The sequence below is a fragment of the Lissotriton helveticus genome, chromosome 1_2 (genome assembly GCF_964261635.1).
Source record: "Lissotriton helveticus chromosome 1_2, aLisHel1.1, whole genome shotgun sequence".
In the NCBI taxonomy this organism is placed as follows: domain Eukaryota; kingdom Metazoa; phylum Chordata; class Amphibia; order Caudata; family Salamandridae; genus Lissotriton; species Lissotriton helveticus.
Window position 1 is genome coordinate 144,255,279 of NC_136058.1, and position 27,684 is coordinate 144,282,962.

A 27,684-nucleotide genomic window follows, 5' to 3' on the forward strand; every position below is an offset into this window, starting at 1 on the left:
GACTACGCGGGAGCACTGGGTATTCGTGACAAAGGCTATGTGATGGTGCAGAGGTGTCAGTGAAGTGTAGGGACCTAACTAGTGAGAGTGAAAAAAAATTAAAAAAAATAATTAAAAATTCCCTGGCTAGTAGAAAAAATAATTTATTCACTTCTCTGGCTGGGAATATTAAGAAGGGGGTTTTGTGGTAGAGCAATTAGCTTACTACCTGGTCAACATGTTTCGTAGGCAGTCCCCTACTGCCTACTCATCAGGACCTTCTACTGGTCCCTACTAGGAGATGCTCGGTTTATAAGATGGTAAACCTATTGTCCTACAAACTGTCAGCAAGATTAGGCTGTCAGCAAAAATAGGCTGTTAGTTTGGGCTATGGGGCATGAGCTGGCCCCATTGAAACATAGTGATATCTCAATTATTTCATCAAAAATATTGACCTATTGCAGTCTCTGTAAGAGAAAAATGGAAAAAGAGACAAAGCACAATGAATATACCCGGATTGGATACTTATGCTCATAATTTGGTATCCATAATGCCACTGGTTGTAGGCAAGATCATATACATGAAGCACACACTGCAGGCTTCATATGTGAGGGGGTGAAATAGTGTCACTTCCCTTGATTGATCAGTTCGTTAGCCTCATTATTGTGTGGCTATGTCATCTCTGAATACACACGCACTCGTCACTCAATGCAGACACACAGCACTTCTAAAAAGGAAAAGTTCCTAGGAGACCGAATACACTCTCAATTGGAAAACAAAACTGCCCATCTTAACTATGTGCGTAAAGTTACCCGGGAAAAATAAAGATGTTAATACATACTCGTTGGACACAAGTTTCATGCCCCATGAACCGGCAGACGAGGGGTTATCCGTTCGGTAGACTGTAAAAGAAAACCGCACCCTTTCGTAAATCACGGAACCCTCCGTAAATAGTTTGTTGCCTCCAAGATCAAAAATGTTAGAGACTCATGGTCAGAGTCTATTACTTGCATACACCGCCTGAGTTCAATGCCTCGTTCCTACCCCTGTGCCGCTCCGTGGATTACTGATGTCTTGCTCTTCGCGGCTTTTCAAACAAACAGGTTGCATTGTCATCCAGTTCGTCTCGTGTGATTCAGACGCTAGACTGCTAACCCAAGATGGCCGCCTTCTGTGGCCCAACGGGAGAAAGAGGAAGTGGGGTTCCGAATAGTCCTTCTTCCGAATTAATAACCTGTAAATTAAATGTTTATTCCAGAAACCGAATGGGAGGCTTCCTCTAAATTGATAACCTGTAAAATGAGTTCTTATTCCCAAAAAACAAATGAGGCTGAAATAGTTTACCACGTTTAAAAAAAAAAAAAACGTGTTTTTCTTGTAAATAAATGCATTGTGTTTCAAAAATCTATGAAAGCCGCAAGATTTCAACTACTTTGACCAATCGGCGTCTTTTTTAGGTTCACGCCAAGGACGGATCAAGGGGAGAAACCGGAGGGGGTCCACTGTGCATTGGAATACCGGAGAGGAAGAAACCCCGAGGGTTTCAACAAGAAGCATGACAGGCGCATTGAGGAACCAGAAATGAGCCTAGTGGTCAATCTGACCTATACCGAATTGACTGAACCTCAAAAGAAAGTATTGGAAAAGGGTTTGGGATATGTCCCCACTGCCAACATGGACAAATTCCATCTCTGTAAAGAGGTTCAAGAATTTATAAGACGATTGAAACTCCAGGTCTTTTTTAAAGACAAAGAGGACAATACTGAGCAAGGCGATACCGGATTAAAACCCAAATCTACCTTCACCCCGATGGACAATACCCTCCCAATCGAACTTCTAACTTTCGAGAAAGCGGTTATGAAGGACCTGGACGAACTTGATCCACTACACAAAAAAGTCTTCCAGAAAATTTCCAAAGAAGAAAGACAAGCATTACGGGAACTAAGTGACAACAAAAATGTTGTAATAAAACCAGCGGACAAGGGGGGCGCAATTGTAATACAAAGTAAGGAACAATATGACAGGGAATGCACTAGATTATTACAAGACCAGCGCAATTACACAGTCCTCTGCACTGACCCCACTGAAAAGATAACCATCAAGATCAAAACAATGGTGGAGGAGGCTTTGACCCATAATTGGATCACCAAAAAAGAAGGAGATTTCCTATGTCAGAAAAAACCAAAAATCCCGTATTTGTATACCCTACCCAAGATCCATAAAAATCTGCAGAATCCCCCTGGGCGACCAATCGTCTCAGGGATTGGGTCGGTACTGGAACCGGTATCGAGGTTTGCTGATGCTTTCCTCAGACCAATTGTCCAGAGAACATCAACCTATCTAAAAGATACGAAGGATGTGTTGAACTTACTTGAAGAACTGACTTTTGACTCGAACACACAGCTCTTAATCAGCTGTGACGTGGAGAGCCTTTATACCAGTCTGCCTCACAATGAGACTCTTGCGATAATCGAAGATGTACTATTTGAAGATGATTGGGACTATCAGACCCCACGGAATGTGGTTACTGAATGCTGTTCTCTGGCATTAAAAGAGAATTTCTTCGAATATAAGGGCACCCTCTACCTCCAAAAGCACGGGACCAGCACGGGGAGCACATTTGCTCCCAGCATAGCTGGTCTCTATGTGCACCAACTGGAGGTCACGAAGATACTAAACCCCAGGAATCCTTTCAGATCAAACATCAGGGTTTGGAAAAGATACATCGATGATATCCTTATCATCTGGGATGGAGATGAGAGGACCTCACAACAGTTTCTAACCTGGCTGAACTTCCAAGATGAGTTCCTCAAATTCACCAGCGTCACCTCTAATAGCAAACTTGTATTTCTGGATTTGAACATCTTTCCAAAAGATGGCAGATTGATGACGACAACTCATTTCAAAAGCACTTCAAAAAACTGTCTGCTCATGTATCAGAGCTTCCACCCGAAACACTTACGGGACAATCTACCATATGGCCAGTTCCTGCGCCTTCGGAGGAACTGCACAGAAATTGACAATTTTAAACAACAGTCAAAAGACCTAAGAAAGAAATTGGAAACCCGAAGGTACCCGAGCAAAATCATTGATCAAGCTTATAAGAGGGCCAGAAACAGCTGCAGAGAAAGCCTCCTTGAAGACAAGACATCGAAGGAAGAAGAACGGAGACCCATCTGTGTCACCACTTATAATACAAGTTCAGATCAAGTAACCAAAATCATCACAAAGAACTGGAAAATTCTGAACAGTGGAGGTTTAGAGATACCTAAACCTATCTTCTCTCACAAAAAAGCGCAAAGTGTCAAAGACATCCTGGTGCATACCAGACCTAAAACAGAAAAAACCTACTAATCTAGAAATCCCAACGTTGTACAAGGACACTATCCATGTGGAGGGTGCAAGGTATGTTGCCTAACCAAAAAGAGCAAGACACTGACTTTCAACAATGGAACGAAATGGGAACAGAGAGGCTTCAGCAACTGCAACAGTCTCAATGTTGTTTACTTAATCACCTGCCCGTGCAAACTTGAGTATGTCGGCATGGCAAGCAGGGCTGTGAAGATCAGAATAGGCGAGCACAAAAGTACCATAAAGTGCAAAAAAAACAGCACTAAACTTACCAACCACTTCATAGAGAAGGGTCACAAACCTGAAGACATCTCTTGGACTGTCATAGAACAGGTGGATAATGAGAATTACCTTCTCGAAAAAGAACAACGGTGGGTTTTTCTAATCAAATCCAATAAAATTGGCCTGAACGATGAAATACCCTGGGGCCAACTGTGATCAGCGTCGAAATTGCCCTCCAACCAGTTAGATGTATAAGTCCCTAGTGACTCCCTAATGCCTGTCCGAGAAAATCCTCCCTGTGCCAAACAAATGTGCAAGAATAAGCGTTGAAATTGAATTAGGTTTCGCTTTGCCCCCCTCCATGTACGATGTAGAGGCAACCTCACAACACCATTTATACAAACAACCAAAGTGGTGTGCAAGCGTTTATTTACAGAAACTCACAAAATAACCCCGTTTTTCAAATACGAATTATGGGCTTTCATAGATTTTTGAAACACAATGCGTTACAAGAAAAACCCGTTTTTTTTTTGTTTTGTTTTTTTAAACGTGGTAAACTATTTCAGCCTCTCATTTGTTTTTTGGGAATAAGAACTCATTTTACAGGTTATCAATTTAGAGGAAGCCTCCCATTCGGTTTCTGGAATAAACATTTAATTTACAGGTTATTAATTCGGAAGAAGGACTATTCGGAACCCCACTTCCTCTTTCTCCCGTTGGGCCACAGAAGGCGGCCATCTTGGGTTAGCAGTCTAGCGTCTGAATCACACGAGACGCACTGGATGACAATGCAACCTGTTTATTTGAAAAGCCGCGAAGAGCAAGATATCAGTAATCCACGGAGCGGCACAGGGGTAGGAACGAGGCATTGAACTCAGGCGGTGTATGTAAGTAATAGACTCTGACCATGAGTCTCTAACATTTTTGGTCTTGGAGGCAACAAACTATTTACGGAGGGTTCCGTGATTTACGAAAGGGTGCGGTTTTCTTATACAGTCTACCGAACGGATAACCCCCCGTCTGCCGGCTCCTGGGGCATGAAACTTGTGTCCAACGAGTATGTATTAACATCTTTATTTTTCCCGGGTAACTTTTTGCACATAGTTAAGATGGGCAGTTTTGTTTTCCAATTGAGAGTGTATTCGGTCTCCTAGGAACTTTTCCTTTTTAGAAGTGCTGTGTGTCTGCATTGAGTGACAAGTGTGTGTGTATTCAGAGATGACATAGCCACACAATAATGAGGCTAACGAACTGATCAATCAAGGGAAGTGACACTATTTCACCCCCTCACATATGAAGCCTGCAGTGTGTGCTTCATGTATATGATCTTGCCTACAACCAGTGGCATTATGGATACCAAATTATGAGCATAAGTATCCAATACGAGTATATTCATTGTGCTTTGTCTCTTTTTCCATTTTTCTCTTACAGAGACTGCAATAGGTCAATATTTTTGATGAAATAATTGAGATATCACTATGTTTCAATGGGGCCAGCTCATGCCCCATAGCCCAAACTAACAGCCTATTTTTGCTGACAGTTTGTAGGACAATAGGCTTACCATCTTCTAAACCGAGCATCTCCTAGTAGGGACCAGTAGAAGGTCCTGATGAGTAGGCAGTAGGGGACTGCCTACGAAACATGTTGACCAGGTAGTAAGCTAATTGCTCTACCACAAAACCCCCTTCTTAATATTCCCAGCCAGAGAAGTGAATAAATTATTTTTTCTACTAGCCAGGGAATTTTTAATTACATTTTTTTTTTAATTTTTTCACTCTCACTAGTTAGGTCCCTACACTTCACTGACACCTCTGCACCATCACATAGCCTTTGTCACGAATACCCAGTGCTCCCGCGTAGTCCGTAGGTCGTAGCACGCCCCGCCCCGTAGAGGGACGGGAAGACCCCCATGATGAAGCATGACACTACTGGATTTTTTTAGTGTGTGAGGGGTATTTTAAAAAGCACATAAATGCTCTCATCTTTCCATTGTATAAGAGAGAGCTTTTTTCACTGTAACACATTCAAATAAAAATATCATCATCACACGTTGATAGAATCTCTTTGTTTACATAAGATATAGCAGGGGTGCCTACATGGATAACCATTCCAGAGGCTGGAGTAGAGGTGGAGCGGCTAAAAGAGATAGTGGCTTCCTCTTCCCTCCCCCAATCACATAACCTCAGTCGAGGGATGTCTTTAGGGGTTCCTTCCACAACCGTGAAACATCACCTCAGACCAATGGGTTCTTTCTTTAGTAGAGCAGGGTTACTGCCTGGAGCTCACTGCCCCACAACCAAACACCTCCCCTCGCAAACACTGCCTTTTATCACAACACCAGAGGCTCCTCCAGAAGGAAGTAATGCATTTTTGCTCGAAACCGCAAGAAAGCCAAGGCTGCACCAACAACTCGACAAAGGAGTACATTCCCTGTACTTTCTAATCCCCAATAAGGAAAATTCCCTGAGGCCCATACTAGATCTTGGACCTCTCAACAAGTACATCCTGTTGGAGCATTTCCACATGGTCACAATTCAGGACGTCATACCACTATTGTGGTAAGGCGACTTCATGACCACTCTCGACTTAATAGATTCCTATTTCCACATCTCAATCAGTTTTGCACATCGCCACTACATCAGATACATAATGAGTGGATAGCACTTTCAATTCAAAGTTCGGCTCCTTGACGTAACTACCGCCCTAAGAGTTGTCACCAATTGCTTTGCAGTGATATCCGCTTATCTCTAGAGGAGCGGCGTCCACATTTTCCCATACCTCGACGACTGGTTGATAAAAAGTGCAAACAAGCAGCAGTGTCTGCTATGATCTGGGTTTCATCATCAATGTGAGCAAATTCCACATCCAACCCTTATAAATATAGTTCTTCCTAAGGGCAATACTGAACTTCAGTCACTGGGAAAGCTTATCCCAGTCCTGCTCGAGTGTAAGCCTTTCAGTAACTGCTGCCTCTTTGACAGCTAAATTGTCAGCTAACAGTGATTACATTGAGGCGTCTCCTCAGCATGATGGCCTCCTCCATCTCCATTGTTCCCCCTGCCCACTAACACATGCGTCTACTCCAAGAGTGCCTAACAGCAAAGTGGCCACAAGCAGAGGGTCTATGGGAAGATCTTGTGTTGGTTTGGGACAGCACTCCTCTTTCTCTGCAATGGTGGAACAGCAAAAATCTGTTGTGGGGTAGGCCTTTTCAGGACCTCGCCCCCTAAGTGACAGTAACCACGGATGCCTTTCTCACGGGCTGGGGGCACATCTACAGGACATAAGTGAACATGCCTTCAACAGATGTTGCACATAAACTGTCAGTACAGTTGGTTCTAAAGGTCTTCTTTTACAGTGTACATCACAAGACAGTCCTGATTAAAACAGACAACCTGCCTGCCACCTACTACCTGGAATAACTGGTGGGCACGCACTCCTCCCAACTTTCAGTATTAGCACAGGACATTTGGCGTTGAGTGATCCACCACAAAGTAAACCGGCTAGTGGAATACTTTCTATGAGCAGACCACAACTACGCAGACCTGTTCAGAAGGATGCAGCAACAAGTCCACGAGTGGGAACTCCAACTGAAGGTCCTGCTTCCCCTATTTAAAACGTAGAGATTTTCCCCGACATAGATCTGTTCCTAACTGACGAAAACACCAAATGCCAAAGCTTTGCCTCCAGGTTTCCACTCCCACAGTCCATGGGCAAAGTACTATGGATGAAATAAAATGGTCAGGGAAATTTGCCTGCCTTTTCCCACCTCTTACAATCACTCAATCAGGGGCTTGTAAAGCACTACTGGTCGAACTGGATGGAGGATCATTCAAAGAGCCAGGTCTTGAGGTCCTTCCTGAATTGGCTCAGTGACGCTGATTGCCTAAGGTGCAGGGGCAGGGAGTTCCATGTCTTCTTGGCAAGGTAGGAGAAGAGTCTTCCTCCGGTTCTGGTCTTTTGGATCCTGGGGATGGAGGCGAGGGCAAGTTGGGCGGATCGGAGTTGTCTGGTGAGTATGTGGAATGTGAGGCGGAGGTTCAGGTACGCTTGTCCTTTGTTGTGTAGGGCTTTGTAGGCTTGAGTGAGGAGCTTGAAAGGGACTATTTTGTTGACTAAAAGCCAGTGGAGTTGTCGGAGGTGTTGCGTGATGTGGCTGCGGCGGGGGATGTCGAGAACCAGTCTGGCTGTGGCATTTTGGACCTACTGTAGTTTGAACTGTTTCTGGGTGACGCCGGCGTATAGTGCGTTGCTGTATTCTAGTCTGCTGGTGATGATGCGTCGGTGACCATCCTTCTGGATTCTGTGGGAACCCATCTGAAAGTCTTTCGGAGCGTGTGGAAGCAGGCTGAGGAAACTGCTTTGATTTGGCGGTCTGCCATGAGCGAAGAGTCCAGTATGATGCCAAGGTTATGTGTGTGGTGCGTCTGGGTGGGGGAGCACTCAAAGCTGCTGGCCAGCAGGAGTCCTGCCAGGGTGATGCACCGTGTCCTAGGAAGAGGACTACAGTCTTGTCTGAGTTAAGCTTGAGGCAGCTGTCTTTCATCCATGTCGCTACTGTGCTGTGGAAGCTGGTTCTGGCGATTGAGGGTTTATTAGTGAGGGAGAGGATCAGCTGGGTGTCGTCAGCGTAGGAGACAATATTGAATCCTTGGCTTCTGGCAATGGCTGCAAGGGGGGCCATGTAGACGTTGAAAAGGGTAGGGCTTAGGGAGGAGCCCTGGGAGACTCCACATCTGATCTCTGTGGGTGCTGACAGGAACGGTGGTAGTCTGATTTGCTGAATCCAGACGGTGAGGGAGTGGACCCAATCCAGAACCCTGTCACGGATGCTGGCGTCATGGAGTCTGGTGATTAGTGTGGGGGAAACCGGGTCAAAGGCATCGGAGAGGTCTAGTAGGATGAGTGCTGCTGTCTCACACTTGTCAAGAAGGTAGCAGATGTGTGTGGCGGCGAGGAGTGCAGTCTTTGTGCTGTGGTTGCTTCGGAAGCCGGATTGGGAGGTGTCCAGAATGTGGTATGCTTCAATGAACTCAGTTTGGCATTGATGGCCTTCTCTATGACTTTGGCTGGGAAGGGGAGGAGGGAGATTGGTTTGACGTTCTTGGCCTGTTTTGTCTGCGGATGGCTTCTTCAGCTGGGGGTTGATCTCGGCGTGTTTCCAGTCGGGAAGGTGGCATTTTCGATGGCGCAGTTGATGGTGTGGCGGAGCTAAGGGGCGATGGCGGCAGCTGCTCTGTGGAAGATGTGATACAGCATGGGTCTGTCGAGGCCCCAGAGTAGATACTCTTCATGGTTTTGAGTGTGTCATCTGTAGTGAACAGGGTCCTGCAGAGCATGATCTGTTGAAGGGCGGCTTGGCGGTCTGCAAGGGTGGCATGTGTGGCCCCCTTTGTCTAGGGTGTTGAACCAGTCGTAGATGTTTGTGATCTTGTGGTGGAAGAAGTTGCCGCATTTGTTGCAGAGGTCTTGGGAGGGGGAAACATTTGAGGTCTCGCTGGCGAACTCCTTGATGATGGTGAAGAGTTCTTTGCTGTTGTGTGCGTTGGTGTTGATTCTGTCCCGGATGACCATTTTCTTAGTGGTTTTGAGGAGGCGGTGGTGTGTTGACGGTGGATTTGAAGGTTGCGCGAGGTTCTGGTGCTTTGTTGCTCCTCCATTTCTTCTTCAGACGTCTGCAGGTGCATCTTGATTCGTGGAGGGCAGGAGTGAACCAGCCAGTCACCTTGGATTGTTGTTTGCCTGGTTTTCTCTTGAGGGGTGCCAGGGTGTCGGCGCAGTTGGAGATCTATTTGTGGAGGTTGCGTGCTGCAGTGATGGCTTCCATGGGTCTTGGCGGAGTGGTTGTGCTGAAAGAGTTGACGAGTTCTTTGGTGGTCTTGGTCCTTCTGCAGCTGGGGGGCGATGGTGACAGTGTGCTTTGGGCGTGTCAAAGGCAAGGTGTATGCAGTGATGGCCGTTCCAGGGAAGTTCAGTGGTGTGGCTGTAGTTGCTGTAGCTGATGTTCCTGCTGCCGGAGAAGACTGGGTTGAGCGTGTGTCCTGCTGTGTGTGTCGGTGCGGTGACTAGCTGCTTAATTCCAATGTTGGCGAGGATCTCCAGGAGGGAAGTGGTGATCTGGTTGCTGAGGTTGTCCATGTGGAAGTTGAGGTCTCCGAGCAGGATGTAGTCGGTGGATGCGAGAGCCTGGTGTGCGATGAGGTCTACGTTGGAGTTTGTGATGGGAGATCGGGGGCTGTGGGCACCTGTAGACAAGGGTGCCGGGAGGGTGCCGTTGGTCCATATCTTGAAGTGGAGGTGTTTCATGTTTATCATGGGGTCGTTAGAGTCCATGGTTTGTCGGAGCTTGCTTTTGAGGATGATGGCGATGCCTCTCCCTGGGTGGTTGGGGCGGTATTATCTAGTGATCTTGTAGCCATCGGTGATGGCGATGTCCGGTCCAGATCGGGGGTTGGTCCAGGTTTCCGTGAAGAAGGCAATGTCAGGAGTGGTGGCGTTGAGGAGGTCCCAGATTTCTGTGCTGTGTTTATGGAGGGACCGCACGTTGAGGGGGATGCAGCACGGGTGCTCTGTCGGTAGGCTGGGCAGTGAGAGGAACTGACGTGACGGCGTGGCTGAAAGTGCGGTTGCAGTTCCAGCAGGAGAATGGTCCAAGAGTCTTCTTTGGTGAAGCTAGGTGGCAGGCGTCATGTCCTCCCAGGTTAAGGATGAGGAGGGTCCTAGCGTCGTAGCAGTGGGGGGTCCGAGAGGCAGGGTTCCTGGTGCCGAGTGTGGTCCGAGCGTGGCAGGCGCAGACGGGCTTGTTTCTGACGCGCCCACTGCATGACTCTGTAGCGGCCACCATTAAGTAGCAGCAGCAGCAGGTGGGGACCGTAGCAGCAGCTACCAGGTGGCACTGCGCTGTGGAAGGAGCAAGTCCACTAAGGATAATGGACTGCACTTTTACCGCGCTGCAGCTTCCATTAAGTAGTACTGCAGAGGGGCTGGACATCTGTGAGGCGGGAAATGGAGGACTGGAAAAAGGAGGACTGGAAAAAGGACCGTGGAAGGGGCCGGGGCTGTAGGGGATCGCAGCGGCTATGAGGGAGAGGGCAGAAAAAAATGGGATAAACAGGAGGAAAAGCAAAAAAGCCAGAGGAAGCAAGAGAAAAAGCAAAGGCAGGGGCAGAAAAAAAGAGCAGAGAACAAGAGAGAGGGACAGAAACAGTGAAGGGAGGGACAGAAGGGCAATCAAGCACCGGAGCAGTGACGCTCTACCACTGGACCACCAGGGATGAGGCACAGGCAGAAGCCTGCAGGAGGAGTAGGGCACTCGAACTTCTGTCCTCTGGGTCAGTGGTGCCAGCAGCAGCAGGTGGGGACCACAGCAGCAGGTACCAGACGGGACTGCGCTGCGGAAGTAGCAAGTCCACACCTTCCAGAAGCGATTTGGAAACTTTAACAGACCTCCCTTACTCTTACCTTTGTCCTGGTGGCTTCCACTTGGGCCAGGCAGCCATGGTTCACAACTCTCCTCAAGTTGACTGTAGTCCCTCCCAAGAAGCTCCCCAAAGGACCAGACCTCACTCAACACCAGGGCACCCCCGGGCATCCCAACCCCAGAAGCTTAACCTAGCAATGTTGCTCATAAAGTTCTAGAGTTTAGTTCCCTCCAGAATGCATGCCCATCCTCATAAAGATGTATTTTGCCCCATGATGTTTAACACAGTCCTGAATGGTGGCCCTGTTAAACTCAGTTGCAGCAGATGTCCACACCTTGTGCCATAACAGTACCGGGCTTACCTTGACTAAATCTGAAATGTAGGCCAAGGCAAGCTCCTTATGACAAACATGGGTAGAAGTAGATTTTGGGACAGCTAACAAGTATCGCAGAAAAGCATTTTCACTTGTTTGGATTTCCTGGCAATCTGCGACCCCCCAGATGCCAGCCCCGTATATGGCAGTCGACACGCATTTAGCCTTATAAATATCAAGCAAAATACGTACCGGTCTGCCCCACAGCTTATTAGCGAATTGTTTAACTGCGCCAATAGCGCGGGAAAATGCTAGCTTTCTTGTGGTTACTGCTGTAGTCCATGTGCCTTTTTTATTAAAAACGATCCCTAAATATGAAAAAGTGCGAGTTAATCCTATCTTTGACTGTTCTAAAAAGGTGTTAAAGGATACATTTATTTTAGATGAGCAGCACATGGTGAATGTTTTCCCAATATTGATCTTTAGGCCCCTAGATCCCATGTAGTCTGAAAATCTAGTTAACGCCTTCTGAAGGCCTACTTGGGTTCTCGTCATTATAACCGCATCATCTGCGTACAACAGTATGGGCACTGCAACACCTTCTATTTGAGGATAATCCAAGTCTTGTCCAGTTAAAAAAGCTGCAACACTGTTGATATATAAATTAAATAGAAAGGGTGCCAGGATGCAACCCTGACGAACACCTTTCATTATTGGAAATTTAGTAGTACATTCCCCCTTTTTCCCAAATTGAACCTTTGCCCCTGCCTTTCTATACAATTCTTTAACAAAATTAAGAATATTAAGGTCAATGCCAAGGTCTGCTAGGGTATCCCACATAACTTCGTGGCTCAAGCAGTCAAATGCTGAGCTCAGGTCAACAAAGGTCATAAATAGGTTGCCCTTTTTGGCCAGCACATACTTTCCCGTTATCATGGCCAAATTCAGTCCTTGTTCGACAGTACCTAGACCTGCCTTGAAGCCATACTGGAATTTAGAGAGAATACCTGCTTCTTTAGCCCATGTCTGTAGTCTATTTAATATAATTCAACCCGCAACTTTCATCAGGGAATCTAGTAGCGATATAGGCCTATAACATTTGGGGTCGTTTCGATCTCCCTTTTTAGGTTTCGACTTTGGCGAGGGGCAAAGCCCCTCCCAATCGAAATCTTTTGTTTTTAGTAGTGAGGTTCGGACCGCCTCTGCCTCTCATTGGCTAGCTCCATAAATGGAGGCTAGCCATTGGGAGGCAGAGGCTGTCAATCGCGCTTTCTCACGAAAACGCGATTCGGGGGCGTTTCTGGTGCTTTTTTTAAGCCCCGCCCCTTTGTCCCGGGCCGCGCTGCCATTGGCTGCCGGCCCGGGACACCCCCGTGACGTCATTCCCGGGCCGCGCTGTGATTGGCTGCCGCCCGGGACACCCCCGTGACGTCAGCCAATCACAGCGCGGCCCGGGACCTGACTTGTTTATATGTGTCGGGGTTGCTAGCGCGTCACGCCGCCAACGCTTCAGACCCGGGAGGTGAGTAGGGTGTTAGAGCAAGCTGCAGGTGCTGCCTTTCAGATACCAGGGGGTTATGTTCCGGAACCGACAGGGACGAGCAGGGTTTCCTATTCCCCAGCGCCCCGGATTGCCCAGGGAGCAGCGCCGGGCGTGCAGGGTCCCGTGCTTTGGAATGGACAATGCGGCGCTGCAGGCGAATGCGAGAGCTTGAGACATGACCGCCGAGCGCTGCATAGTGCATTGTATGTAATGGCCGACAGCTGCTTGTTGTGTTGCCTTCACCCTGTATTTAGTGCTAGTGGCCGCTTTGGCTGTCAGGAGGAAGGTTGCTGTGCTAGTAGTATACTGACAGTAGATGGGGAGGAGTCGGCTGTGGCTGTAATGAGTGGGTTTACTGTGGTTGCTATACTAAGAGTGCGTGTGTGCAAAATCTGGGTGTAGTACTGTGTGCGGTGGCGTTCTCTAGTACTGTGTGCATCCCTTTTGTGCCCCTCCCCCCCACACACACACCTTAGCTGCAGTACTAGTAAAGTGTATGTGTGCACTTACTCTGGTTATGGGAGCCGCGTGTATTCGTTAGCTGGCTGCGGTGCTAGCAGCGTGGGCGTGCGCCCCCGCTTGCCGTGGAGGCACTGACCACGGATGCATTACTGCTACTTATAACCGTGGGTGCTGTGTTGGCCCCGGCTGTAGTGTAACTAACAGCATGTTCGTGAAGATACTAGACTAGCAGCATGTGATCTGGCTGTAGTACTAGTAATTTGAGTTTGCGCGCCCTACTTTGACAGCAGTGCTAGTAATTTAAAGGTGCTGAAATTTAATCGGCTATCAAGGTGAAGGAATGACAGGGCCAAAGACCCAAATTAGTTCCGCCGCGCCCTTAACATGCAGCAGGCCCGACAAGTATTTTTCATGAACCTCCTGCCACGGTTTGTCACCCGAGCTCTGAGCTATCCCCCCAGCTCCATTTCCTTTTGCACGCAATTCCCTTCGGCCTCCTCTTCCCTGTAAAGAGAAAATATGGCTCCGTTGTAGGACATCTGTCTGAAGAAGAGGCCTGTAGGGCATAATTTTAACAAGGTGGCTCCGGCGTTTACGAGCAAATCTCTCCCCAACGAAAAGCCTGTTTAGCTCACAGAAACACGAAAATATTACTCACTTCGACCAGGCACAAAACGTCCGATATCTATTCATTTTCATCATCCAAAAAATAAACCATCAACACTCGTTTGCTCCGGGTATTTTATTTTTTATTTTTTGCAGTTTTATATAGCGCAAACTTGCCTCGAAGGTAGTGGAGGCTTTATATGAGCACTAGTAACGTTACATAAGGACACGTTTGCAGAATGCGCAAGACGCGCTGAAAAGCAACAAGAACACACACACGTAAAAACTCAAACGGGAGAATAAATGAATGCAACTGGATTTCTTCAGCACGAGTTTTATTTCGGCATTCTGCAAATAAAAAAATCCTATAGTAAGGTATGTTGACCTGCATTTAAGACCTTTGCTGATATAGTTCCACAGATATTTACAGGAAGAACATTGTTGTGTCCCACTCTGATTTAAATGGTTGTATTATTAGTCTGAGAGCGGAAACGTATATGGTGTGGGGGGGGCTCTGTGTGGGTGTGGGGGGGCTCTGTGTGGGGAGGGCTCTGTGTGGGGGGGCTCTGTGTGGGTGTGTGTGGAGAGGGCTCTGTGTGGGGGGGCTCTGTGTGGGTGTGTGGGGAGGGCTCTGTGTGGGTGTGTGGGGAGGGCTCTGTGTGGGGGGGGCTCTGTGTGGGTGTGTGTGGGGGGGCTGTGTGTGTGTGGGGGGGCTCTGTGTGGGGGGCTCTCGGTGTGTGTGTGTGGCATTTGCGAGAGATTAAGCTATTGGCATTGTAAATGACAATGCCATTTATTTATCTGTTTTCAAAATCAACTCATAAATAAAAAGGTTGCCATTTACAATGCCAATAGCTCACTTTTGCAAAGGCGAAACCGTTGCATTGTAAATGCTTGTTAAATATTGGCACTACAATCGCTTCCTGCCAGGTTGATGGAAATCCGTTGTTATTGCAACTATTTAGCACATTGGTCAGGAGGGGAGCCCATAAGGAGGTGTTAGCCTTATAAACATCTATCGGGACTCTGTCCGGTCCTGGAGCTTTGCTGGTAGATCTTTCTGAGATTGCTAGTTCCACTTCGGGTAAGGAAAAACCAATGTCCAAGGGAAACAGTCCCAGAGTATTAGACTCCGCGTTTATCAAATCACCTAGACAACTGACTGAGTCATCCTTCTTATATAGGTCAGTAAAGTAATTTACCCATGCAGTTTCCTCTATGGCAATCTCTATCGAGTCCGATTTCCTTTCTAAAAAAAGAAAAGGGGCATTCACGGCCCTCCAAAAGGCAGTGTTGTCTCTCAGAGAACACGCCTTATGGAGGGCTTCCCACGCAGCCTCTTTCAATTCCATTTTCCTCTTTTTTATTGCAACTTTATAAAGTGCTCTAGCAGACCTTATTTCTTGGAGATTTTTGGGTGTTTTTTTGAGAATTGACTTTAAAAAGGAGTGCGCTTTACTGCATTCGGCGTCAAACCAGCCTTCGGCTTTATTTCTATCGCCTTCCCTTATCGTGCCTGTTAGTTTACTACAGATTTGTCCTGTAATCTTTTGGAAAGCTGTTATGACCAAAGATGGGTTAGAATTCTCAGAAAGACAGGTCATAAAATCATTTAGGTGATCTGTTATTAAAGTATGCAGGAAATTAGCGGGGTTCACACTGTTCCATTTTATTGAATTACCATTAACTCTGGCCAGGGTGATCCCATGGCGATATAAGTTTTCAGCCACATCGATGTTCCGGGTACAACTCTGGCCAAAATTAAAAGTTGAGCTAATCGGAAAATGGTCACTCATTGCAATGTCCTCAGTGTTAAAATGCAGAACACTGCGATGATAACTTGTGGTAACTAGTGTAAAATCGATCACTGACCTGAAGCCCCGACCATTAAAGGTAGGTTGGAAGGCAACCTGTGGGTTACGAACCTCATTTGCGAATCCTAAATCCCACTTGTGTAGTAAATTATTAAGTAAGTTCCCAATCATGGTATGCTCAAAGTGGGTGCAGGGATCTCCCTTAAGGTTAACCAGCCCACACGTGCCAGTCACAGTGGGGGGGCATAGGTGCCAGTTATAGTCACCCGTCAATATAACACACCTCTCTGTTTGCCCAGATTCCAGTTGGTTGTGAAGGATATTATTTAAATCCTCCACAGCCTTAATTAATTCAGCCTTTGGAATATTGTTATAAAAATTGATCAGGAGAACTTGCGGATTTCCTCCTTCCTTGAGTAAAAGTAGCTGATAATAATTCCCCCTGTGTTTAACTTTTTAACCGTTATATTAACCATATTTGATATGAAGGTACAAAGTCCGCCTGAATTCCTGCCCCTACTAGTCTGCTTGGCTGCGGAAAAAAAGGTGCGATAACCATTTATATGTGTCTCACACTGATCCCAGCACTCCTGTAAACAAATCACATTAAAATTATCTATGAATGCCAGGAATATAGGGTCCTTAATTTTGTTTGACAGACCCGCTACGTTCCAGGATAAAAGGGCAAGATTTCCCCTTGGTTCAGCCCTTACGCACAATGGATCTATTGAAATATAATCAGGTGTACCATTATCCTGTAATACGGGCTCTAGACACTCTCCAGAATCCTCCATCACATTGCTTATGGCCATAGGCTGATAGGCCTTACTGTCTACACCTACATGGGCAGTTATGATCTCGGTAGTTTTATTTTCGTCTATCCCCTTATTTAATGGGCAGTCCGTGATAGAATTGTCTGCACCATCATTACCCCTGTTCTCAGATAGTATATTTTTGTTATGATGGACAATCAAATTGTCAATCGTAATAAACTTGTCTTGACCCTCCCTATACTCATTCAGGGTCCCTGTAGTCGTTGCCAGTCAATCTACCATCTCTAGACAACTGTACCTATAAGCAGTAGGAATTCGCCTCCAGTTATCCATGTACACTGTTGGGATTTCCTCCACAATCTTGATGTCCTACTCTGCCCCAATTCCCTCCACGGTCGAGGCCGAAATGGTTCCTTTGTGGATAAAAATATGAAAGCCGTCTAGTTTCTATACCTCTACTACTATTTTGTGTTCTCCATGAGCAGATATATTCGACCGTACGTGGATCCTCAAAGTTAACTAACACACAGTCCCCTTGAGTTGTCTTCCTATAGTGCCCTACCCATGGCACCCTACGTACCATTAAAATCTTACTTAACATGTGAGGTGGTAAGGGTCGGTTAGTATTGAACCAGTAAGAAACTTTATTCTTTAATGACCAACTTGGCTCCTCAAAGGATTCTTCCAGTTCCTGGACCCCAGTCAGGACGACTACATAAGGGCTCGCCTCTGGGGGCAAATTAACAGCAAATCTACCCTCTGTACCAGCCCTTGTCCAATTCCCTTTAGGGTGCGGGACAGGGGCCTTGGGTAAAATCTCCTCTTGCCTAGGTTGCTGAGTTGGGCCTGCAGGTCTATCGACAGATGTCTTCTCCGATACAATTGTAGGATTAGAGTTTACTTTTTGCGCTAATATCGGGGCCTTTTTAGTTGGTAAGCCTGTTTGTCCAGTATTTGGAGGTTTATTGCATGCTACCTTTTTTGCCCCGTTGCTTGGTAAATTCCTAGTGAATTTGTCAAGTTCAGCAAGCTGCTTTTCAAGGTGCATTAATCTAGTTTCTAGTGGTGCTAGAAAAGATTTAAGTAACTTCCCCATTCTTGCTAGAAGTTGACCTTCAGGTTCGTCCTTGCTTTCCCCATCTATGCTAACTGTAACCTCAATACTACTAGTGTCCAAAACCACATTTACATCCTCTTTTTGCAATCATTCGCACCCATTCTGTGGCGCTTGTTCAGGCACCTCCCCCTGTGTCCTATAGATACTTATTACCTATATACTGTGTTAAGTTAGCATGAGCTTATTAAATGTTTAAACGCCATTTTTCCTTTTGCTGCTTCTGCACACGACACATAATTGTTGTTTTAGCTTTCAGCCTAGTAGAGCGTTGTGATTTACTCGAGAATAATATGTTATTGCTCTGATATCAGCTTTGCTTGGTAAACTGTGTCTGTACAGTGAGTGCTGAAACATTCAAGGATAACTCAACACAGTGTTGTTGTGAGCTTCGCACCTTCATAGACATAACATACATGCAAGCGGCCAAGTTCTGGCTTTAGGCACGATTGATATTGCGCCACACAGAGCACACGACACACACTTGATGGTGCTACGCATGCAGAGAGCTGGTGGAAGATGATGTGATCCATTACCACTAGGATCTTGAGGTATGGGGCCGCCCTGCTAAAACCCAAAGAGACCTTCTTAGATATAATATAATATACTAGATAGGGAGGGTGAGAATTAGGTGTTGTTAACCCCTATTCATTTCAGCATTTTAGAATGCTGTCACCTTTTGCATTGTATGGACTAGTAACTATGCTGATAACTTTGCTTCTTATAATATGTTTGCTTGTATTATCTAAGATACTGCGTTTGAGAACACTGCATTAGTAAATAAATGTTTCAAATGTGCACGCGTCCTCTTTACTCTACGTTCTGGTTTGAAATGATTGTATAACGAAAGAGTGTTCATGTGTTTCAGGTGACCTGAGGTATTCTAAGTTCATGTTCTGGTTTGTCTAAACATTGGGAGTTCGTAAGGACCAATGAGACACTGTAGCTAGCTCGGTAAGGGGATTTTGGGTACTGAGGTGAGTTTTGGGACACCCTAATTCACTGAGGTTCCAAATCTCTATGCACAGTTCTGTAGGAGAATGGAATCCCTGCTACACCTGCTTGTTAGATGTATCACAGGTACCCCTGGTTTTAGCAATTTTAAGTTTTTTGCCCCCTGAGATGGTCCTATTGGCACATTTCTTTTTAGGTATTGCGCCCTCCCTCCTCTCCCTGTTATTTATTTCCCCCATCGTGCTGTTCAAATTTAGTTCCCGGGTCTTCTCTAAAGCCGAAATTGACAATGGGTCTAGTAGAAGTTGGGAGTTTGACTGATCTACCCCCATTGATAGATTATGCACAGCCGCGTGTACATCTATCAAACCTGTTCCTTTGACAGGCTCAGGAGTACGAGCCGACGCAAAGTGCCCCATAGATGATCTTTTTGCAAGCGCTAGATCTTGGGACACTCTATGTTCCATTAGGCTAATTCCTTGATTTATGTCTGAATTAGCCCTTGTTATAAAGTTGTCTAGAGTGCCTGTTAACTGAGCCCCCCCGAACCAGTTTTACTCCTACTTCCTCGTGTAGTCATATTAAAATACGAACAATATATGTATCCACAAACAGATCTACTCTGAAATATAATATATTAATACAAGGACTTACATACAGTTCACACTATAGCAGGAGAAAGAGGGGGGGCCCGGTCTGGTCTTGATCGGGCTTCAACGGGCCCGCCCTTGGCCCGGCGCACGCCCGCGCGTGGCCCGCGTGCGCGTGTTTGAGCAAGACTAAATAAGAAAGTGGGGCGGGAAGAGGACCCAGGTGCGGCCGGTGACTCTGCTGCAAAGCAACCTGGTCCTCGCAGTCCCGATGTCCGGTCCGATAATGAGCCCCAAGTCGGCGTTATCTCCAATTTGGCAGGCGACCAGGAATGGCGGCAATAAAGTGTCTCTGACCTCGAGAGGCACCCTAAGATCTCCTCTATGATCTGGGTTTCATCATCAATGTGACCAATTTCCACCTCCAACCCGTACAAATATAGTTCTTCCTAATGGCAATACTGAACTCCAGTCACTGGCAAAGCTTATCCCAGTCCTGCTAGAGTGTAAGCCCTTCAGTTACTGCTGCCTCTTTTTCAGCTAAATTGTCAGCTAACCGTGAGTAAATTGAGGCTCCTCCTCAGCATTATGGACTCCTGCATCTCCATTGTTCCCCCTGCCCACTTACATATTCGTCCTCTCCAAGAGTGCCTAAAAGCACAGTGGTCACAAGCAGAGGGTCTATGGGAAGATCTTGTGTTGGTTTGGGCCAGCACTCATCTCTTTCTGCAGTGGTGGGACAGCAAATATCTGTCGTGGGGCAGGCCTTTCTGGACCTAGCCCCCTAAGTGACAATAACCATGGACGCCTTTTTCGCGGGCTGGGGGCACATCTACAGGACATAAGTTGACATGCCTTCAACAGATGTTGCACATAAACTGTCAGTTCAGTTGGCTCTAAAGGTCTTCTTTTACAGTGTACATCACAAGACAGTCCTGATCAAAACAGACAACCTACTACTCGAGCCTGCTTGCAGCAAAGTGAAAGGTTTACACTACAGCCTACCCAAACACATTGATCCACTAAAGCTAACAGTGCAGGGCATTGTTTGTTACCTGTTTCACTTGCAATGCCTTGCTTCCACATCCATTTGTTTACATTTGGCTACAGTGGCAGCATATTTACAGAACAGTGAACAGTCTTTTCTGTTCAGAGTCCTGGTCGTTAAGGTCTTCATAGAAGGCCTTAAGAGGGCTATCTCTCCCAGGATACCTCCGGTCCCATCCTGGAGCCTCACTATAGTCCTCACTAGGCTTGTGGGACCCTCTTTTAAACACTTTCATTCTTGCCCTGTAACATTTTTGACTTTCAGAGTGGTGTTTGTAGTCTCAATCACTTCCCCCATGTGTGTCAGTAGGATGTTGCAAGAGTCATTTTAGGCTTCACTTTGACAGGGTACTCCTTAGAAGTATCCTAAAGTTTGTACCCAGGGTGATCTTTCCTACCTAAACTATACAATTGAACTCCTGTTATTCTTCCCACACCCAGACTCAGTCGCAGAAAGAACACTTCACAAGCCTAGATGTAAAGAAGGTCCTCCTGTACTAAATTGAAAGAACAAAAATAATTTAGTAAAACACAGCTGTTATTTGTTGCCTATATTAAACCACACAAAGGCAGTTCCTTTTCAAAGGCAGCAGTAGCTCGCTGGCTAGTCAAGTACATTTAAACCTGCTGCACCAAGGCCAAAAGGCAGTGCCCTACTGCACCAAGGCCACAATCTACACGTAAATAAGCATCCTCCATGGCCTTTCTGGGTAACATCCTAATAGCTGATATTTGTAAGGCTGACACCTGGTCCACACACACACATTAACTAAACACTACTGTGTGAATGTCATAGCACAATAACAGGCTTAAGGGGGCCAGGCTGTACTATGAACACTTTTTCAATCCTCTGCAGTATCCTCTGACTAGCCACTGCTTTTGGGAGGGCCTTATTCACATTATATGCAGAGCTTGTGTATCTACAGCTACACATGCCACAAATAGAAAGTATTACCCTGTAAGAATCTGCTAGTTGCATGTAGTGGTGTAGATTCACATGAGTCCACCCTCCTCCTCGGAAGCTTTGGAATGTTGAAGAAATATTTTATCTTTACTTTCTTTCATACTTTTTTTTTCTCCTTGCAAGGTCATTTTCATCCTACATCTCCATCTCCACCCGCCATGCAGAAAAACAATCTAACTATGGAGTTGATTCTCATGCACATTAACAGTCATAGAAGGAGTCGCCATACCTGGTGAATCGAAAGAATTCTTAGAAGAAAAACTTGTCCAAGCCCAACACTAGATAGCAGAAGTATGCAGAGCATGTGAATCTACAGCATTATATTCCACAAACAGATGCTTACCGCAAAAGTAATATTTTCCTTTGAGTAGCCAGATGAGTGAGCAAGTTGCAAGCCTCAAGTTCCAATCTTCCTTTCACCTCCTCGTACCGAATAAGTTGGTGTTGCGAAAGAGGGCTTCTTTCCTGCATAAAGTGGTGACTCCTTTTCATCTGGGACAATCCATACCACTGCTAACCAGTTATCCAGGGGATTGGATCTGAGGCAAATGTTTAACTACTTATTAAATCACACAAAGTACATATGACCGGGCAACAATCTTTGTGTGGTACTACGGTGCCAAGAAAAGAACAAAGCTATGCAGCAATGGACCCTATCCCAGTAGATCGTCCTCTGCATCAAACTTGCTAAACTTTGGCCCAAAAAGATCCTCGGGAAGGGATCAAGCCATACTTTACTAGGGCTAAATCCACCACTTGTGCCCATGCAGGAGTTCCTATTGAAGAGATCTGTAAAGCGATTGTGTGCGCTTCCTTACATACCTTTATCAAGCATTACTGTCTGGATTCGAAAGTGCACAGGCATAGTCACTTCACCTTATCTGTCCTGCAGGATTTCCTAGTCTAATCCTCCATCAGCCCTCCTGCTAGGTAGCTCTCTAATCTGCTCTACAGGTGATAATCTGCAGAAAGAAGTATCTATCAGAAGAAAAAGTTACTTACCTGCAGTAACAATCTTTCTTGTGGATACTCTAGGTACCTGCAGATTTCTCGCTGACCTGCCTCCCGTTTTATGGATTGTTCTAGGGAAAGTTAGTAAGATCCCAAAATGTTTTTGCACAGCACTTCTCTATCAATATCTATTCATCAACTCACCTTAAAGGCTTATAGGAAACTGATGTTGTTGGTCCTTGTTTAGTATTGTATGGCTTCGATGATGCCACGTCAGTACTAGTACGAAACCGGTGTCCCCTACCAGCAACGTGAGAACTTTGAAGTTCCCTGAACCAGTCTGATGCCTGGGACTATTCGTCAGGTGAGGAATCTTCAAGTAGATGGAGCATCCACCAGAAAGATCATTACCACAGCTAAGTAACTTTTTCTCCTGATCTTAATCTAGTATTTGCCAAGTCCTAACAGCAGATACTGTGACTCCTAAAGGGGTTCCACATTTTCGATAATCATGGGGTGCATTTACAATTTTTTCAGGGCTTCCTGAATTATGGATGTTTTGGTCTGTTAAATGATTGCAGTTAAATGTGTGTGTGAGGGATATTTGTCACATGAGGCTAAATGTATGTACAGTTTGTACTTGGTAAATACTTGATATGTCTTAATGTGCAGCACCATAGAATCTTAAAAGGATTTACTTTCATTTTTGCATCACTGAAGTTTTTAAAACCATTGAATGGCTTGCAGTTATGGAATTTCTAGTAAGAATTGTGCTCTGTGACTCGCAGTATTTCTGTCATATTTATTGCAACAGTGGTGCATTAGTTGCATCAATTTTCCGCAGTTCCACTTAACTGAGACAGCATGTGCTTTTTAAAAAAAAACATTTTTTTAAAAAATTATCTGCAGCTGTGACATCAGGTCAACATTCTTCATTATTCAACATGTTTGTGCTTTGAGACTACTTGATGTTTTATGACTGGATAACCCTTAATCCAGCTGTTTTAACGCCCTTACTCGCAAGATTTAGTTTGTATAACTGTAAAATGCAGGAGTACTTAAAGTGAACTACAATGAGTTCCTGTAGTAACATATTATGTTGAATGTTTCCTTTAAAGCTAATCCATATCCAGATGTACGTCGCCGATACTGGAATGCCTATATGCTTTTCTACCAGAGGATTTCTGACCAGAACTCTCCAGTGCTACCAAAGAAAAGTAGAGTCAGTGTGGTGCGTCAAGAAGCTGAAGATCTTACGCTGTATGTACCGCTCCACATTTATTCTTTTATCTGAATCTTTGAAATGAGTATAAGCTTGTTTATATGCAGTAACTACGTATCTTTAAATACACAATTTCTAATGGATACTTCTACCTTAAGATTCCTCATCTTTTGAATAAGCCTAGGCATCAGACTGGATCTGGCTAACTTTAAAGCCATTTGACGTCGGGAGGGAGGGCTGCATTCGCATAGACACAGAAAGTGGCATTGGGAGATGTCACCGAAACCATATATCTCGCAGCCTGGCACAATAGCGTCAATTCCCTTATTTCCACACCTTCGACGCACAGTAATTACCAGTGGCTTCGATTAAATCAGTAATTCCACCCATCACTTTTTTTATACGTTAGTTTGTTGCCCTAAGTGGGACAGGTATGCTCAGATGTGGGTACAGTGCCACTGGAACCACGCTGTACTTTGCTGATGAGCACTAATCAAAGCGAAAGCTGCCTGGGTTGCTTGATTTGCATACAGCTGGATCCAAACTGAGATGACATGGTGGGCGAAAAACAAGAGACTGGGATGGTGCCCAAAGCGATTGCAGTGGCTGAGATAAATTCAAGCATTACATGCATCACCTTGGTGTTTCTGATGATATTAAGGCACATTTTTCGAAGGTCTTCAAAGGCTACCAGAATACTTTGTTGCTCAGTGCTTCAGACCTTGAGACTGTGGACTCAATGGCCTGTGCTCTCTAGCAATCTGCTGTGATGCTTAGCTCCGCAGTTAGGGGTTCTCCAAATGTATGGGCTACCCTCATAGTCCTTTCGATGGCTCCCATCTATTTAGTGATGAAGTAGACTTGGCTCTAGAACGATTTAAGGCCAACAGGGCCAGATACTCAGGTGTCCAACACCCTCAACCTCAGTGTGATTACATACCATTTCAATGCTTCTATAGAGGGCTCAGCTTAAACCAACATCTGTCTGCTCAGGTACAGACAGATCAGTCCCAAAATCCTCTGGTCAGGCAGAGCCAAGTGTAGGAGTTGTGGGTCCCTCCACCCATCCTCCTTCTCATCTTCTTCCTTCTCCACACCACAAATAAAGCAGGCCTGATTTGCTTCTTCCAGACCACCAGGAGGCTACCAGCTTCTGAAAGGATCAGGGGCGTTACCACCAGAGCAGAATATTGGGCAAGGTTGCTATTCACGGTACATCCTTGCTCCAGTGAAGGGTAGCCGTCTACATCTGATCCAAGACCTCAGATTTCTGAACCTCTACCTCATAATGGAGAAGTTCAACTCTAAACTCTGGTCCTGTTGGCTTTGGAAGCTGAGGACTAGATGGTGTTACAGTATGTGTATTTCCAAATTCTGATTCTGCATTTGACTGAGACGTTTCTACTTTGTAGGAGTGGGTTCTACACATTATCAATTTGGAGTACTCCCGTGTGTTTTGGCATTGGCACCTCAAGTCTTTGCCAAGGTCATGGTGCTAGTTGCAGTCCATCTCAGACGGTTGGTTATTCACTTCATCTCTTACCTGGGTGACTGATTGCTCAAGGTCCAGTCGCCGAAGTTGGTGCCACACCATATTCAGTCACCAAAAACTCTGCTGTTCAAACTAGGTTTTTCATTAAACAGACCCAAATCTTGCCTGGAGCCCTCCAGGCGTCTCCTGTTCATAGGGTCAATTCAGGTTACTACTCTTCTCTATACTTTGCCTCCTTCTCTGAAGATCCACAACTTCCAGAAGACTGTTCCATCTCTCATGGAAGGCATGAGTGTTCCGGTCCTGATGGTCTTGCGCTTGCTAGGTCTGCTGGCTTCCTCTATCCTGATCACGCACACATATTGGCATTAGAGGGTTTTGCAGTGGGGCTTTCGCAGGCAGTTGCTTTTAAGATGGGGGAAAGATCTGTGGGACACCATTCTGGTCTAGCGATCCTGCAGCTGATATGGTGTGGTGAGGGAACAAGGTAAACCTTAATTGAGGGGAAGCCCTTCAACCCTCTCCAACCAAGGCCATAATAGTGGGGGTTGCCTCCACTCTAGGGTTGGGGGTTCATCTGGAGATCAGGGTCTCTGGAGGGGCTGGTGCTTCATATCAACCTGCTTGAGCTACATCCGATTTGGCTGGTGCTCAAGGCCGTCCTTGCATCCATCCAAGGTCGTGCCTATCCAGATCATGATGGACAATACAAAAACAATGTGGTATGTAAACAAAAAAGGGAAAAAAGAGACTCAACTACTGTGTGTAAAGTCGCTGAGGCTGTGGTCTTGTGCAGACCATTACAGAATTCTGTAAATGGCAATCACCTGGCTGGGTCTCTGAATCCGCGCTAACAGCTTGAGCCAGCTTTATGCTGCTGATCAAAGGTGATGTCTTCTATCGGCGTTCGCCCTAGACATCTTCGCCAAGTGGGGCACTTCTTGGGGTGACTTGTTTACCTTCTCCGAAAATGCTTGGTGCCAGCAGTTGTGCACCATCCAGTATCTGTTTAGGGGATCCTTGAAGGACGCCTTTCAGTTGAAGTGGAGCTTTCCGCTGCATTATGTGTTTTCCCCTTATACCCTTTATATCTCGAGTTCTGAGGAACATTTGCCAAGACCAGGCCAAATTCATTCTAATTGCGCCGATTGGCAGAGAAGGTTGTAGTATGCAGACCTGCTGCCTTTGTCTGATGCTCCGGTTGCCAACCAGGGCAGACTTTCTCCCCCAGTCAGAGGGTATTGTGCCTCACCCCAATCTCAAAGGTTTCCACCTTCATGCCTTGAGATTAAGCGGAGACATTTAAACTCCTTTTAGCTGTCACCAGAGGTGGTGGATGCCATCCTCTCAGCTCTTTGACTTTCCACAAAATCTGTTTACAATGGGAACTAGAACAATTTTGTTTCATGGTGTACAGACGACAATTCAGACCTTTTACAAGCCCTTCTACAGGAGGTCCTACTGTTTGCACTCTCTAGATCAGAGAGGGTGAGCTGTAGCCATTGTCAAAGCTTATTTGGTTGTGTTATTGAGTTTCCTTTATCTCCCAGACCTGCCTTCCATGTTCAAGTCCCCAATCGAAAAGAAGTTCCTTAAGGGGTGGCCAGTCGGTTTCTCAAAATCTCTTTGTTATGACACAGTAGATTCTAAATCTTGTTTTAACATTTTTGATGGGAGGTCGGTTTGAAAACCCCTCATAGTTGTCAGTTATGTTTGTTAACCATTAAGACCGTCTTTTGGATGGCCATCACTTCAGCAAGTTGGGTCATTGAGCTGTGGGCCCTAGGGGCCTGTCCAACATTTGAAATATTTTTCCTTGATAAGCTGGTGTTGTTTCCTCTTCAAAATGGTCACTCTCTTCTATCCTCCACCCCACCCCATCCCATCAAGGAAAGGGATTGGCTATATTATCCGGACTTAAGCATGCAGTCAGTTTTTATCTAGATAGCACTAGAGACTTTGTCAGCTTCTGTGTCACGAGGGAAAGAAATGCAATAAGTAAACAGATATTCTCCTGCTGGATTCTCCTCGAGATCACAATGTGCTATGCACTTGCCAAAAAAGATCCATCTGAAGGAGTCCTCATCTTGTGCATTTGCAAGAGGTGTTACTGTAGCAGATATCTCCAAGGCAGTGACATGGTCGACCCTGCACAGTTTTATCTTGCATTAGTGCTTGGAATCGTAAAGGGAAAATTGCTTAGCCTTGTTTTTAGTACAAGATTTCTTTATTCAGATAGCCAGCAGCCCTCCTCCAGGGCATGTACTGCTTGGGAATTTAGTCAACAAGTGACAAATCTGTAGTTTGAAGTATCCATCAGACAAAAAAGTTACTTCCCTTCAGTAACTCCTTCTGGTGGATACTCTATTTAATGCAGATTTGTCACTGATCACACCCTCCTCCCCATTTGAAGGATGATGGTACAGCATATTAAGGTTCCAGTTTGAAGTTTGGCACTGCACTTCCATCTAATCCAGGTTTCTCCTTCTACTCACCTCTAGGGCTTGGAAAAAATGGAAGGGAATGCTCATTGTTGGCTCTTGGTGGGTGCTCTATGACTTAAGGGATACCTTCTGACATCACTTCCGGTGTGGATATAAAGCCAGCACCTCCTACTGAAGTCCTAGAGCTTTGAAGTTTTGCGGATCTAATCTGACTCCTGTTTTTTTTCACTAGGTGAGGAATCTGCAGGTTGAGTATTCATCAAAAAAATTGATTCCTTAGGTAAGTAATGTTTTCTTACTGCTGATTATTCAGAGTTTTTGATATATCCCTAGATGTGTGACTGGCACTCCAAACAATGTATCAAGGGTTCAGTGTTAATGCATTTAACATACCTAATGTGCATACTTTTACAATTTAGGTC

General features: G+C 45.7%; 1 protein-coding gene across 4 annotated transcripts in view; it reads left to right on the forward strand.

Annotated features, from left to right (window-relative positions):
- Positions 1-27,684, forward strand: part of USP24 (ubiquitin specific peptidase 24) — a 2,099,319-nt gene that overhangs the window by 1,301,000 nt on the left and 770,635 nt on the right. For all 4 annotated transcript variants that reach the window (XM_078670143.1, XM_078670156.1, XM_078670149.1 and 1 more), the window contains exon 50: positions 23,223-23,364. In XM_078670143.1, the coding sequence (XP_078526269.1) occupies positions 23,223-23,364 (142 nt within the window). The remainder of the gene's footprint in view (positions 1-23,222; positions 23,365-27,684) is intronic.